The 17195-nt window shown below is 37.9% G+C and overlaps 2 protein-coding genes across 2 annotated transcripts; both read left to right on the forward strand.

The window, feature by feature from the left end:
• Nucleotides 1-1961: 1961 nt before the first annotated feature.
• On the forward strand, nucleotides 1962-4558 carry BDBG_07208 (involucrin repeat protein; the record flags this gene model as incomplete). The annotated part of the gene is made up of 3 exons (XM_002622210.1): nucleotides 1962-2162; nucleotides 2262-4376; nucleotides 4454-4558. 3 exons carry the CDS (start codon nucleotides 1962-1964, stop codon nucleotides 4556-4558), a joined length of 2421 nt encoding a protein of 806 aa, XP_002622256.1.
• A 572-nt stretch (nucleotides 4559-5130) lies between these two features.
• On the forward strand, nucleotides 5131-7035 carry BDBG_07209 (uncharacterized protein; the record flags this gene model as incomplete). Its single annotated transcript, XM_002622211.1, has 1 exon — nucleotides 5131-7035. One exon carries the CDS (start codon nucleotides 5131-5133, stop codon nucleotides 7033-7035), a length of 1905 nt encoding a protein of 634 aa, XP_002622257.1.
• Nucleotides 7036-17195: the final 10160 nt, after the last annotated feature.

The following is a 17195-nucleotide window of genomic DNA, read 5'->3' on the forward strand; positions in this document are numbered from 1 at the left end:
TTCTTTTTATCAGAGTGTAAGATGAAACATTTATTAATAGTATATTTATATCTTTTACAGTGAATATACTTTTATACAGATATGCTTTTATTCTTATCTTTATTCTTATTCTTTTTCACAGTCACAGAATCAGTCTGAGACTGCTTTTTTCACTCAGTGATAATCTTCTTGAATATATAATTAATCAGTTACTTCATTAAATTATTAATATCAATATTGATAATAAGTTTTTGATTAGTGAAGAAAAACTTATTCAAATATATCTTAATAAATAATCTTTGATAATCTTGTAGATTATTGAGAAAAAGATTATAATATATATTCTTAGTACTCTGACAGAGCTTCTTATAACAGATAATAAGATAGTAGAAATATCTCTGAAAAGTAAGATAATCACTATTCTTAACTTATAATTTTATCAATTTCTTAAAGATATTAACTCATTCTTCAGTTAGTGATATTATATATTTAATATTAATCTTATCTCACAGAGCTGCAGTATTATCAGCTTCTAAGATTTCAATAGTGATTCAAATATTTTTAATAAGACTTGACAGTATATATCTATATAGAGACTTGAAATGAATCTTTCATTTCTCAGAATCAATATAATATATAAAAGAGAATTCTTATTAAGTTCTTAATAGAATATCAGTTTTATTAATAACTTCTGTATCAGTTAATATACTAATATATCAGACTTTATAATTAGAGTTATCAAATATAATCACTGATTTAATATCTAGTATATATTTAACTTTCTTCTAGTATTTCTATAACTCATTTCTCATAGTGTCTCTTTATACAGAGATAAATATAGTGAGATATTGAGTAATTTCAGCTGTAGTTATTTAATTCTGTAGTATTATCTATATAAGATCTATAAGATTGTCTGTAGTGTAATAGATAGATTAATTCAGATCACTATTAAAAGTTAGTATTTCAGAAGTGAGAAATAGTGAAGAATTTAATAAATTAAAATGAGTAGATTCTGTAGATAAATATTGACTCTGTTTTTCTTTATTCTGAAGTTTTTTCATTATCTTATTATTAAATTTCATACTCTGATGAAAACTGATCTCAGTCTTATCTTATAAGTCAGAAGCCTTCTTATAATAAGTAATTATTCTATTAATAAGTTATCTAGTAGAGTGTGTGATTCTGAGTCTTAAGCTGAACTCTGAAGTAATAGATATATCACTCATATCAAGATAACTCTGCTTCTTCTAGATATATAAAAAAAAAAAAAAGTGATATTCTTTACAATGAAGAATGTGCTTTATTAAAAATATAAAGTATATAAATCTGCTAACTGATAGATTCAGAAAAAATGAAATATCTCTAATAAAGAGTAAGAGTCTTTCTAAAAAAGATAAACTATCTATGTCAAAAATGTTGATATAACATTCTAAAAAGAAAAATGTGCCATTCAGGCTATAATCTGTAGAATAGTTAAAGATTATATTGATAGATCTATCTATAAGAACATAATATAGTGGTGGGTCACGTGATCTAGTGGGATCGCTAACCGCAACGGCCGTAACGGCCAACAGTTATATGGTGGAAGTATTAGTAAGCCAGATCACGTGACCTGACAAGTAGTTAGTTACTTTCCCCAGCTTCTAGCCGCCCAAAGTCCGATCTGGCTGGGGCTTATGCAGGGATCAAAACCACCACCGTCAATGATGCTTTAATTCTCGAGGATTCTTCGGTTTTGCCTTCGTCGCCGGCATTTTCTTGCTTTTCCCTCCTGGGCCCAACTTCCTTAGTGGTTGATAAAAGTCTGGCGCATTCCTCGCGATATCCACGGCTCCGAACCCCTGTTTGCAAGTGAATTCACCATCCTTAGTGAGCTGGATATGACTCCTGTTCTTGATTGACGGGTTATGGGATCATCCCCACTCATGAGATATTTATTCTTTGCGATCCTTTCCTAGAAGAGATAACTACCTACCGCAATAATGAACGGTATGACCGGTATGAACGGTATGAACAACATGAACGGTGCGAGTATTCGCTCCAGTCTCTCCTCCTATGGGGATCCGAAATATGCCTCCTCAATCTCAGTGCTGGGGGTACTTCCTCCTCCTTCCAAGGCTCTCGTCGATGGGTATAGGAGTGGTCTTGACTCCATTCAGGATGAGATCCCGCGATACAATCCGGTAAGTCCCACAATTACCCAATTTCCCACGGCCACGTCTATAGGAAAGTGTGGTCCTAACATATTTTGAACGTTCCTGGTTTGCTCTCTACTACTCTAGCTCAATGCCTCTCACTCGAGAAGTTCAGTCCTTTTAAACGCGAACGATCCGGTTGTTTTGCACCTCCTCACGGAGACCGCCATAGGGGACAGTATGCATTTTGAGGTACTATCCTTTGAAGAAGCGGAGGGCCTTAAAAAGGAGCTCCTACTACTCACAAACCGCATTGATTCCTCAAAGCGGAAATTAACCTTGGAAATGAAACTACGGGATGCAGCTCTATCGCTCAGCAGGCTATCAGATGGCCAATCGGGGCGCGACAGTGGGGAAATGTACGGGGCACTTTCACCAAAGTCGGCACGTAAGCGCATGAGTTTCCTTGACCGGAATAGTTGGGGAGAACAGAACCGTTCGGACAGCGAGCTTGCTATAAGCACGCGCAAATGCGAAGAATTAGCGCAGGAGCTTTGGAAGCTCGAACGCAGGGCCAGTGAGCTGAGGAGAAGGCTTTTAGAGCACACTGCGGGCGTGCTGCAAATGACACATAAAGGCCTTAAGAAAAGGCCAGCTGCGGGTAACAACCTTCCTCGAAGCCAGGACATCGTGTATGGCGCACGAGATCATAGTGCTCATCCCGTTCCTCCCCACGAATTTGATAATCGAAGCCTTTACTGGACTGCGGATCATCTCGATGAATATGGAAGGCCTTATGGCCCGGGGAATATGCCACGTTCACTAAACGAAGAATCTAGATCAATTGATATGACAGTGATACACAACACCGAGAAAAAACTGGAGGACCTAAGCAATCGTTTACGCCAGATGCTCTTACAAGCCAATTCAGATGAGGATGTGGATCCTGTACCCAATTCCCGTGGCGGTGAATCTAGAGATCCCGTGGCTGGAATGGAAGCGCACCTTGCGTACCTTGAACGCAATTTAAGTTCCATAGCACACCAACAACCCAAGGAACCGTCCCAAGAACCAAATGAGATACCAGAATTTGTGTATGATGCGGAAGAGAAACTGGAGCAGGTAAACCTACGGCTTGACAGCATCCTCAAGACCTCTGGCTCCCACTCTCCCCTTACATCATTTCCACCAGGCCCCAGAAGAACTTTGCAGGAACAACTTGACTACCTTGGACCTAATATTGACATCATCCAGCAACGAGTGGAGAGCCTAGCCGAACAGAAAACCATTCTCACAACTCAAATACAACAACAAAGAGAACTCAATTCGAAATCAGATGCAGAGAGAGATGCCCATTTTGCCGAACTCCATGAACAGATAGCTATCCTAAAGAAGGATTTAGATATTTCACAGAGAGATGCTAGTGGCACTAGAGACGAGCTTACTTTGGTAATGGATCAACTTGACGCTGCTCGACAAGAATCGATGATTCGGGAACAGCAGCGTACTGAAGAGGACGCGAAGGCCTTATCCAGCGTGAAGGAAGCTAGGATGAAAGCCGAGGAGGAGCTGTCCGCCAAAAACGACATAATCGCTCAGTTAGAAGGTTCTCTGCAGAAAGAGCGTGATGAGAAAGAGTCGAAAAGAATGGAAGCCCTTGCAGCGAAAGAGTCCTCGGACAAAGCACTTCAAAAACTGCAGTCAGAATACGACGAGCTCGAAAGTGAAATGATCCGTGTCCGAACGGAGCTCACAATGGTGCAGGCAGAACTTGATGGTGCCTACGGGAGCCGTGCTGAACGCGCAGCTCAAGTGGCAGCAAATCCGGCGATTCAAAAAGAAATTGACGATCTCAATCAGCTCAATAGGAGCCTCACAGAGGAAATCTCCATTCTTCGGGCGGAACAACTCAACAACAGCAATGACGGTGATGGAAAATCTGGCCTCCAGACAAGAATTCAGATGCTGGAAAAGGAACTTAGAGATACGATTGACGATTATGAAGTAATGACAAAGGCCAGCATTGAGTTTGAGAAGGAGCGTGACAAACTCGAGACCTTCATTGACAACCTTCGCGATCGCTGTGAGAGCCTCGAGTCAAAGCTCTGTGAGGAACGAGTGCAAAACCTGGGGAATAGTAGCCCTGGCTACGCGAACGGGTTTGACAGGGGCGCTTCCGAAACAACGTCCACCATGGTGCTCAAAAATGAATTTAAGAAGATGATGCGCGATACCCGGGCTGAAAATATGCGACTTCTAAAGGTATGTTTGCATTATTGTATATGAGAGGAAATGTAATCGTAAAAGCAGTTCGCTAACCATGCTCCTCTCTTGTGTAGGCTGAACAAGAAGAAAGACGGCGACTGGAAGCTTTGATCCGAAACCTCCGGAAGGAGCAGAGCGTTGGAAAGTCGAACCTGAGCCAGAGCACCATTTCATCTTGATATCTTCACTCTTCGTCGGTTCTTTTCCGGTACCACATATTTTAATATTTTATCTCCGACATGACTTCTTTTAATCTATTTACTGCTCTTTTGGCTCGCGTTCAATCAGTATACCTATACCCATTTTACAATCAGGGAGGTTCTTGCATCGCCTCTCTTGGTTTTTCTTTCTTACAATATTATGATCTGTGTGAATGTTTTTGGGTAGCGCGATCTCAGGGGCTGAAAGCTATAGATGGGGCCGACATATGAATATTTCGCATAATATTTTGGCGTTCCTAAAAGTAATGAGCAATATCTGTGTTTCCTTCTTTTTATGTTGAAAGTGTATCTTTCCCTAGTCGCGAGTTCTTCCAAATTGAGAGAAATGGGTGGAAGTGACAAGGCTCTTTCCTTCCCGTCCAGGACACGCTCTATTACCATTTTTGAATCCATTTTCATCTCTTGATTTCCATTCTCTCCCATGTTCAGGTTTTGTTCCGACCGGATGATCGCTTAGCACTCATATTTCCCCCTTGGATGAGGGGTGTCTATCGTTTAACTCCCCCCTATGCCTCATCTTGACCACAAGCATGACCTCTTTTCCACACCGGCGGGCTCCCGCCATTACCCACACCAACGACCTATACAATCGAATCCGATCCCGTTCGTTTGAAATCGATGGGCCCCGACGGAGCAAACTTCGTCGCGTGGTTTCAACGAAGAGCATCAGTCAGTACATGGATTCCTCGGAATCTGTACCTAGTGAGCACAGCTCGCTCTTCGATGCGGTCCTAGCCAGCTTTGAATCAGATGGTAGTAGGAGGCAGTCTGAACTTGACCGGTCAGAAGACCCTGGTCCGTCGAACTATGGACCAACCACGCTCGGGAGGGAAGATGCCGGTATATTTAATTCGCGCCTAGCTCACTCACATGGAAAATGGCCGGGAAAGAAACTGGAGACCATAGTTGAGCAAAAGAGTGCATCTACGCTCAAAGCTTCACGAATATTCTCTGTCGGTGATGTTGACGGACCTGGCATAAATCCGTCATTGACTACACGAAGGGCTTTATCCAACCCTCCTGATCCTTTTGGTCGGAAGGTTTATTCCTTCGATGATCTTGACCTCCCAACTCGCCGTCCAAAAGATGCGGTCTCGCGTCTCCCAAACCGATCGTCGTCTTCTGGAGCGAGCTTCGAGTTGCGCGGTTTGCTTCCTCATACTTCCCCTGTCGAACCTACCCAACCGCTATATCCTCCCCCTGTTCGATCCCCAACTCCGCCAGGCCTCCCGTCTTTTGGCTCGCGGGAAGCTATCCACTATAATCCGATCCAGGCCAACCGCTCTCGTCCTTCAAACCACCAGGGCCCAGCATCACGCAGAGGGACGCAGCAAAGTTTAGCAGCAGATGATGAAGAAGACGACTCATGTTGTGCTTCTGGCTTTCAGCGCCTCTTTGGTCTACCGTCCTGCATGGTAGCTAGACAACCTGCGCTTCCTAACGGTGCCGTTGCCAGGGCTGATGACGGTACAATGGTTCGTGGTCGATTTGGCGCCAGACAAAGTGGACATGGTGTTGGAGCTGGCCCAACCTCACAAGGGCTAGAGAGCCATCCTTTCCATAGAAGCTCCTTACCAGCTGCCAGAGTCAAAGATAGAGGCGATGCCACATCAGTTACGGCCGTTGTCGGCCAACAAAATAGTCACAGGACTTGTACTTCACCTTCCCAAACAAACCAAGGTTACTCTTCCCCACAAACCATGCCGCAATCATATTCCTCCCTCCTACGGACCCATAATGCGCCGCACCTAGTGCCGCCACGGCGGTCTTGCCCAACTACAAGGAATTGTGCGACGGGTAGTGCTACTTCTGTCCCTCTCCCATCATATATTGCTCATAGAAGGCTCGAGGGCCCCCTCCCACGTCCTTCTGAAATGATCCATCCCTCCAATGGTACCAGTGGCTTATATACGCCTGGCCCTGATGGTGGAGGGAATGACGGTACCTCAACCACTTTTGCCTCAGTCACGCTTACCTCTAGCCAGCCCAATCCCTCGCTTGAAATTCCTGAGTCTCGCCATGGGCAGAGGATGTCAAGGCAATCTGCTATGATTACGGATAGCAAAACGGCCGGACTTTGGGACTGGCTTTTTATGGATTGCTTCTTTGTCTGCTGTGGATTATTCAGCGGCAACAAGCCTTCACAGAGTCAAACCCAACTTTCTTCGCAACAGCACAATCGTTCTGCACTGGATCCAACTGTAACATCGGCAACGGCGACAGGCGAGCAAATTCAAGCGTCATTACACAGTAGTCATGACCATTATCGTCGTCGGGAAATGTCTTCTTCCACCCCGTGGACACCTGCATGGGGATGGCAGCCTCGATGCTTTGGTGGTGATGCTACAATGGATGAAGAAATTGAAGTTGAAACCGCGACTGAGATGCGGATAATGCGGCCGATAAGGGCTCAAGCCACTGCCGTTAGAAATTAGGGCTAATTACGGTCCTTCCTCTCCTAACCAGTCAGAGTAACCATTGAAAGACTGTTACTTAGTTTTCACAAAAGTTATACAGGGTGTCAGTGGCCTCACTTGCGGTTATTGACTGGTGGACGATATTTGGCTGTCGCAAGGGGTGGGTCCGTTCCGCGGGCCGCTAGCTATGCCCAATAGCCAGACCTTGTCATTGTTCATTCTATTGCGGAGAAGCGGCGGGAATCCCCCTCGATCCTGCTAACAATTGGTATGGGAGTTTTGAGGAGTGGGCGTGTTCATCATCCATAATGTGAGATCCCAAATGGATACACTGCAACTACTGCTTACCTTTAGCAAGTTTTTTCAAGCAACTGTTAGCAGACATGGAAATGAATGAAGCATCGTGTATTTTTATACCTACCTATATTTAATATGTGCCTAAACGCCTGCTTCTTCGCCTGGGTTGGTTGACTCGTAACTGGGTAATAACACGGAGCGGTAGATGTAAAGAATAGACAGCCGATTTCTCAATGGAGGTACATGTATTTTTCAGAGTTGAATTGAGCTGACTCGCACGTATTTCAACCTCGACCGAGATAAGATGTTGGCAGTCGACTTCCAGTTCATAAGCTAAGCTGTCAAAACATGTGATTTTTATTAAGGTAGTTAACTTACAGCGGTCTATAGCGACATTTGAGTCAAATGAATTATTTAGTCAGTATTGACTTTCAGACTATAAGCTTCACCCCACAGATCTCACAACATTCTCAGAAGCCCAGCTATAGACAGAGGAAGATAGAGCCCTTCAGGTATAGAGCTCTCTCAAGTATAGAAGCTTTCTGAGTATAGAGTTCTCTGAGTATAGAAATCCCCAGGTATAGAGACTCTCTTGAGTTACAGACTCTCTGAATAGAGGCTGGCCTGAGTATACACTGTAGAGACTGTCCCAGGTAAGAGACTCTCTAAGTAGAGAGGCTGTCAGGTCTAGAACTCTTCTCTGATGTGAGTCACAATTTTATATAATTTTCAATGAGAAGGTCTTGATTAACAATAAAATCAGTATCATCAATGTGTGTTTATTGTAATGCTAGTATAAAATACTCAAACATCACTATAAAGCTGCAACAGACATGTGCTGAGTATACAATGAAAGCAATGTTTTGATACTAGTGAATCGTGATCATTGCTCTCTAGATGTTACATGTACACACCAGTTTAGACAACACACCTCTCCATTACTTCTATATGTCAATGTGGGCTATCTCCATATATAAAAAGCATAGTCAAAAACCAAGAAAATTATATCAGCTCTTACTCCTTTTACTAACAATCTAACTTCTACAGATAGGATTTGATGCTACAGGATCTATGCATAGTATCAAGCAGTCCAAAACATATCATAGCATGGTCTATTTGACAATTTTAGAGAGTTTGTTTTGACATGAGATCAGAAATGGAAGAGCATAGAGATGAAAGAGATTCCATCTCAGGCGTTCATTGAATAAAGGATACCCTTTCTCGGTCCCCCATACAGGAACAGCCACGAACCCGGTCCACCTCCCAAGAGGACTTTTGAATATAATTCCAATTCTCGCACCTTGGCAGACAATGCTGGCTCCTGTTATAATTTGTCCTGAAATCCAATATGCCACGGGGGTTGCTGGGTATGAAAGGAGGGGCAAATTCTCCGCTCCCTACGAACGAATACAACAACAGAGCTGAACTTCACGAAAGGCATCTTCAACACAGCTTCCTGAATGCTAAGCCCTGTCTCAGCGATTTTTGACCTGCAGTGCTGAGGTCATAGATTTGAGTCGCAGTGGAACCACGAACTATTTTTGAACTATTTTCTGAGGCTGCTCTTTGGATGCTCGCCTGCAAAAAGTATGGCTCAAGCCCATAGTTACCCAGGCCAATCATTGCTCTCTGCATACGTGTCATCCACAGCCCTCGCGAGCTCTATCCGTGGACAAGATGGGGCTATCCCAGGTATTCAATGGGTTTTATTTTGAGGCTGTGAACTGTCGGGAATGAGGCAGGTTTTTATATATTATTAGATGAATTTTGCAAGGCTCAACATACAAGAAAATTACCTATAACTATTGGTTAGCAAGTTGTTTGAAGCTCACTTTTTTGAATTTGCTGGTGTCTCTCACTCTCATACTAGCTTCTATATGAGCCTCACAATGTACATATGGCTGCATGAAACTGGAATAATAATAAATTATGACAATCTATACAGATGCTCCTGTGAAAAGTTTTTGACTTACACTAAGAATTTAAGAGAAATACGGAGTGATATCAAGCATTATTATGTAAGTATTGCTGTTCCATCTCTTAATTAGGGGGGCTTATAGAGGCCAACCCCCCTAGCTTGCTTACTAGCTGAACTGCTTAAATCCCAGGTGGTGTGGCTTGGAGATTCATTTGTAGGTACTGGGACAAAAGAGCTCAATCACCACCAGCGCCTGCTGATAGAAGGGCCGACCAACTGCGGGACCCCCAACACCCTCTCTCAGATCAGCTATCACAGAGTACAGTACTTCCTCTCAGTGACTCTCTTCAGTGATCTCCCCACAATGACTTCTTTTTAATAATGGACTGGATCACTCAGTCCTAGGGCTCACAGGACTTCTAGGACACACTCCTGAAATATCTCTTAACACTGTTAAAATGTCCAGGGTATTTATTAGGAATTTTTTAAGTTCATTCTGAGATCAAATCCATGCATGTTGATCACAGTGAGGCTCACACTTAACAGTCTCATAACCTGTAGGCTACTGGGACTAGACTGACCGTGTGACTGTGTCTGGGACCAGGACCAGATTTTTTGATAGTCTCATTACCAATTTGACTGATCCCATTACACAGTTTTAACATTAGATAGTAGTTTCATACTGTCTCAGTAAGACTTACTGTCTACTCTTGTCATATTTTTCAAATTAGATCATGATTTTTACTTCTCAATTTAAATTATTTTTATTGCTTTAAATGACTTTAAATCTCATTTAAGTGTTATCAAAAAGTGTTACTTTTTAAAAAATTAAAAATAGTCTAAAAAAAATCTTAAAATGTCTAAAAATAGTAACTTTATACTAAGAATGAGACTAAATGAGATCAAATGAAACCACTTTCTCATTTTTTTCAAGTCATGATTTCATTTTAAGATCTGATATATAGTCACTTTATATATTTTTTTGATAGCCAGTCCCAGTGGGATTCATGCTAAGAAATGTATGAGATCAGATCAAATGAGATCAAATGTGAAATTCATGGTCCCGGCGGCCAGTCTAACTGGGACAAAAGAGCTCAATCACCATCAGCGCCTGCTGGTAGAAGGGCCGGCCAACCGCGGGACCCTCAACATCATTACACTAGTAAGCATATTTCCTTTAGTGTGGAATAATAATACTGTGTACAGCCGCTCCGCAGAAGTATCGGCACCTCTCATCAAAAAATATGTCTACTTAGACTGGTCACTGAGACTATGAATTTCACATTTGATCTCATTTGATCTGATCTCATACATTTCTTGATATGAATCTCACTGAGACTAGTCATTAAAAAAATATGTAAAGTGACTATATATCAGATCTTAAAATGAAATCATGACTTGAAAAAAATGAGAAAGTGATCTTATTTAATCTTATTTAATCTCATTCTTAGTATAAAGTTACTATTTTTAGACATTTTAAGAATTTTTTTAGACTATTTTTAATTTTTTAAAAAGTAATGCTTTTTAATAATATTTAAATAAGATTTAAAGTCATTTAAAGTAATAAAAATAATTTAAATTGAGAAGTGAAAATTATAATCTTATTTAAAAAATATGATAAGAGTAGACAGTAAGTCTTACTAAAATAGTATAGAACTACTATCTAATGTTAAAACTGTGTAATAAGTGTAAGACTGCTAGGGCTTAGAGCACCGTCACGTGGTCATCACGTGACTCACACAGGCCGTGGTAATCTTATATTCTCTGCTCTTCTTTCATAGCTAGTTCTTCTACTCAAGAATCAGTAATATTATGACCTGTTATATAGCTGCAGTTTCATTCTGATATTCATCAGTGACATGACTCTAACACACTGATTCTTCTTCTTCATGATATCAGTCACAGCCCTGCAGCTGTAAATATTAAAAAAAACCCTGAAAATTTTCATATCAGACAGAATGACACTTAATCAGACTTAGTAAATTTAATATTTTATCAATTAAGTTACTGAGCTGATCAATCAGAATCAAACTATAAGAGAAATTAATACTCAGCTTATTCAATATTTCAATACTCTTAAGAGATATTTTATAGATCTTATTTCATTATCTATAACTCTGAATCTTACTCTTTAGATAAAAATTAAGCTTTATAAGTCTGATATCTTTAATAACTCTACTGATATATACTTCTGACTTCTTGATATAAATAATAATATATATGAGTATCTTATCATTATCAACACATTTAAAATAGCCTTTATTATCAGTTATCTAACTCTTAAGATCTGTCAATATATTTAATACATGTAAATTAATTATAATATACATGTGATAATCTGAGAAGTGCTTAAGATATGACTTTGTAATAACTATTATAAAATGAATACAGCTCTGACTGCAGAGCTGTATATAAATAGTCTATATATATAATACAATTAATATATAATTAACTTTATTACTAACTTTGAAACATTGATAGCTGATCTATATTAAAATGATTCTGTTATCTACTTTATATTTCATATTAAACTAACTGTATCAATTCTGTATCAGATTAATCAGATATATTTCAACATCTGATCTATTACTTTTACTGACTGAAAGAAGACTGTGATCACTGTAGAAAGCTATATTATTATATCTAAACAACTCATTCTCAATAACTATAATAATAAGCATATTAGATTTAATCTAATATATAATACATATGAATATGATAATCTCATATCTAGCTAAGTACACTTCTGCTCTCTCAACAGATCTTCTTACAGTATTAATAAAAACTCTGATATCACTGACACTGAATATTGAAAATATCAGTGTAAGAGCTTCTGCATCTGATGTAGCTGTATGAGATACTGAGTTAATGACTGTTACACTCATCTAGTATCTGTGACTTTCACACTCATCTGTCAAAGTACTCTGCTTCTAGTTACTGTCTCTGATAATGAAATACTTTTATACACTGCTTTCTCACACACTTGTTCTATATTCTCAAAGTCAAAAAACAAATCAGTATATCACTAGAGATAATAACATATAAACAGAAGTCTCAAGTCAACTCATTCTCTCAGTCAATTGACAGCTATATTCTATCTGTTCAGGTCATATAATATGATATTCTCATATCACAGACAGTATCTGCTCTTAACAATATTATTCAGCTTCTTCAGCATACTGACATACTCATTCTTTCAGTCATGATAGATTTCAGAGCTGAATTTAATATTATCACTTCATAAGTTGCTGAAGTTCTTAATATTACAAAAGTTCTTATCTCTTATATTTCTCTAGAAGATCTTCAATATCATCTGTACTCAATCTCTTTATACATCTATAAAATAGTTCTTCTCAATTCTGACAGTCAGACAATCAATTACTACTTTCTGCTCATGTTTATATTCAGGTCTCTTATACTCAGAATGCTCTGACTCTGATACACTAACTCAGATATACACTGAGACTCAGACTGTCTGTTTAACAGATTTCACACATGATAACTTGACTGTTAATATCTATTATGGGAAAAAAACATCACATCTGATCTCTATTCAGATAATATACTTCTTATCATTATCTGACTGCAAGTTCATCAAGACACTATCTCTGTCACAATCTTTTCACTGAAACTACACAACTTTCAGAATGTCTTTCATCTGTCTACAGCTAACACTCTGATCTCTCATTTCAACTCTGACATGAAGATCACTCTTATTGATGATAAATCTCTAAAAAAGAGCTCTCTCTATAATATAAGTGAATCAGAGCTACAGCTTCTGAAAAAGTATATTAATAAGAACTTAAAGTGAGAATTCATATACTTAAGCAAATCAGCTCATGCCTCTTCTGTTCTTTTCACTGAGAAAAAGAATGATACTAAGTAATTCTGTATAGACTATCACAATCTCAACACTATCACATTGAAAAATTAATACATAATATCTCTAATCTCTGAGCTTCTTGAACACTTCACAGGTCTATACTGAGTCATCAAGCTAAATCTTATTCATACTTTTCATGTCATTTACATTGCAGAAGAATATAAGGCTCTCACAGTCTTTAAGACTTAATATGAAAACTATGAATATCTAGTAGTTCTCTTCAGTCTCTGCAATGCATCTAGTTATTTTTAACAGTATATTTAAACAGCTCTTCTACTCTATATTGACAAATTTGCTATTGTCTACATCAATGATGTGATCATTTACATCTGTGATAACAGCTTAGATGTGCATTGATAACATGTTTATCTAGTTCTTCAAAAATTCTATGACTCTCATCTCATATGTAATATCAGTAAATGCAAATTTCTTCAAGAAGAGATTGACTTTGTCAGCTATATAATAGAATGTAATGAGACACACATGAATTCTACTCATATTAACACTATACTATTCTGACTCACTCTCAAATTCATTTATAATATTTATAAATTCTTGAGCTTCTGCAATTTCTATTGATGCTTTATACATTATTATAGCAAGATTATCTTGCTAATAATAACAGCTCTCAAAGTTAACACAGTGTTCACTTAAACTGATACTTAAAATAGTAGCTTTCTACATTTAAAGAATGCCTTTATCAAGACTCTTCTCTTAATCTTCTACTCAGATAATTTAGTCATCTTCATCTTCTGTAATATCAGTGAATATGCAATCAGCAGCATTCTCATGCAATTATCTGATAATCATCTTCATTCAGTCACTTTTTACAGCTGTAAGATAATGAATGCTGAATATAACTATGAAACATATGATCAAGAGATGCTTATAATTATTGAGTTTATAAAGTACTAAAGTCACTTTATTCACAGTAACAGGCACAGTATAATCATCTATAGTGATCACAATAATCTTCTTTTCTTTCTCTCAACTAAAGTTCTTAGTCATCAGCAGGTCAGGTGAGCTCAACACCTCAGTGAGCTTAATATCATTATAAAATATAAGAAGAGCTGTAAGAATCTCACTAATACTCTGAGCTGTTGACCTGACTACAGATTACATTCAGACAATCTCACAGAGCTTATTAACATCTTTCATCAGTTTCTTAACACATTCTGCAATCATCTCTGCAATACTCATCTCACTGTTCTTGCTATAGTACAGGCTCTCATTCTCAATCTTCATTAGCAAGCAGCTGTACTTGTTTCTCTATCTCTATGTGAAGAGAGTACACTGCTGCAAGCTATTTATAAGAATCTCTCAGAAAGTCTGAAATCTCTCATATTCTTAACAGATTACAACAATCTGAAGAACTGAGTTATAGAAGATAATCTGCTATTCTACAAAGACTGAATCTTTGTCTCAGATCATGCTTCTATCTGTATACTAATTCTTCAAAACTTTCATAACTCTTCTACAGCTGAGCACTTCAGCTCTCACTGTACCTACTTTTTGATAAGTCAATGATTCTATGGATCAATCATACAGCATAACATTGATGACTACATTCACAGCTGTGAAGCATATCAGTGATTCAAGCTCATTACTTATCACACATATAGAGAGCTTATGTTCATACCTGTCTCTGACACAAACTGGCACACAGTCACTCTTGACTTCATAGTAGATCTTCTCAAATCAACTTACTTTATAACAAGTATTATCTTTGACACTGTTCTTGTAGTGATCTGTAAGAGATTCAAATAACCTCACTACATTCTCATCACATTCAACCTGCTCTCAAAGACATTTGTTCAGCTTTTTACTAATAATATCATCTGTCTTCATGAAATGCCTGCTGTTATAATTTCAGATTGGAATTATCTCTTTATCTCAGAATTCTGACATTCTCTTTCAAGTCTTCTAGACACAGATCATCATCTCTTCACTGTCTATTATGTATAAACAGATGATCAGACAGAGCAGCAAAATCACTAACTTGAGATATATATACACTTATATATTACATATCTACAGAATGACTGAATAGACTTGCTTACTCTAGCTGAATTTGTCTACAGCAACTCAATTCACTTCACTCACAATATTATCTCATTTTTCATGAATCTCAGCTATCACTTAGTATTTCTTATCATCTCTGACTTCTCTCACTCAGAAGTTAACAATGCTGCAGCTGAATAACATGCTATTCTCATTAAAGAAGCTTAATAAGAGACACACAATCATCTTCTTCACTCTCAGAATCTCATGCAGTGCTACACTCATGACAAGCTCTATGAATTTTAAGTAGACAATCTTGTCTTTCTCAATGTAAAAAATATTAAAACACATCATCTCAACTGTAAGCTAGATCATAAGTTTCTTGATTTCTTTCTTATACACACTTACATAGGCACTCAAGCTTATCAGCTTGATCTCCAGTTCTTCTATTATATATATGATATTTTTCATGTATCTCTACTCAAGTCACACTGTCTCTTCACTCTTAATAATAATCACATTCTCTCTGAGATTCTTCATCCAGATCTCAACAACAGTAATGACATTATTTAAGAGATACTTAACATCAAACTCACTTGCAGGAATAAAATCAAATACTTAGTATATTGAATAGATCACAGGCCTTAATTCAATGAATGAGTTGATCTTGACTATCTTTCACACTCTCAGCTAGACTGGCCGCCGGGATCATGAATTTCACATTTGATCTCATTTGATCTGGTCTCATACATTTCTTGGCGTGAATCCCGCTGGGACTGACTATTAAAAAAACATGTAAAGTGACTATATATCAAATCTTAAAATGGAATCATGACTTGAAAAAAATGAGAGAGTGGTTTCATTTGGTCTCATTTAGTCTCATTCTTAGCATAAAGTTACTATTTTTAGACATTTTAAGGTTTTTTTTAGACTATTTTTAATTTTTTAAAAAGTAATGCTTTTTGATAACACTCAAATGAGATTTAAAGTCATTTAAAGCAATAAAAATAATTTAAATTGAGAAGTGAAAATCATGATCTCATTTGAAAAATATGACAAGAGTAGACAGTAAGTCTCACTGAGACAGTATGAGACTACTATTTAATGTTAAAACTGTGTAATGAGATCAGTTGAATTGATAATGAGACTATCAAAAAATCTGATCCTGATCTCAGACACAGTCACACAGTCAGTCTACTCTCAGCTGTATCTTGACATCTTCTATATACATCACTCAACACAGTCTCACTCACTACTATCAACAAACTCAGTGTCTGATGTACTGCAAGCTGATCTCTCTCATACAGATACTCTCAATCTCTTTTAACTATAATATCACAGAGCTGATTATTACAGTGCTGATAATCTCTGATAAGTCTCTTTATTTTCTGTAGAGCAGGGTGTGTTCTGCTACATACAAGAACAAAGTAGACATCTAGAGCAGGGTGCATCTCACTAGTTTAGTAACTGAGACAGAGTCTGTCTCATCAGTTCAAGACTCAAGACAAAGCATATTCTGTTGATCTTATTCAAGTTTTTTTTCATGTCTGCAGAGCTAGAATCAAATTGAGTATCATATAGCTCAGTCTTATTGTTGCTTTATATATTTCTTATTTCATGTATATTGTCTATGTAATCATATGTTTTAATATATATTACATTCACCTCACCACTCTTAGAGACATGGAAGAGGTGAAGAGGCAGAGTGTAAGACTACTAGAGCTTAAAACATCATCACATGATCATCACATGACTCACACAGGCTGTGACAACCTTATATTCCCTACTCTTCTTTCATAGCTAGTTCTTCTACTCAAGAATCAGTAATATCATGACCTGTTGTATAGCTGCAGTTTCACTCTAATATTCATCAGTGACATGACTCTAACAATGAGATCAGTTGAATTTGATAATAAAACTATTAAAAAATCTAGTTCTGATCTCAGACACAGTCACACAGTCAGTCTATGTCTACTCAAGTAGTGAGAGAATATTAATTATTAATTATCTCAACAACCAGAGGTCTATATACATTAAAATTAATAGATATTATAGAGATATTAAGTATTGATACATATA

This window comes from Blastomyces gilchristii (assembly GCF_000003855.2).
Source record: "Blastomyces gilchristii SLH14081 genomic scaffold supercont1.18, whole genome shotgun sequence".
NCBI classification, from domain to species: domain Eukaryota; kingdom Fungi; phylum Ascomycota; class Eurotiomycetes; order Onygenales; family Ajellomycetaceae; genus Blastomyces; species Blastomyces gilchristii.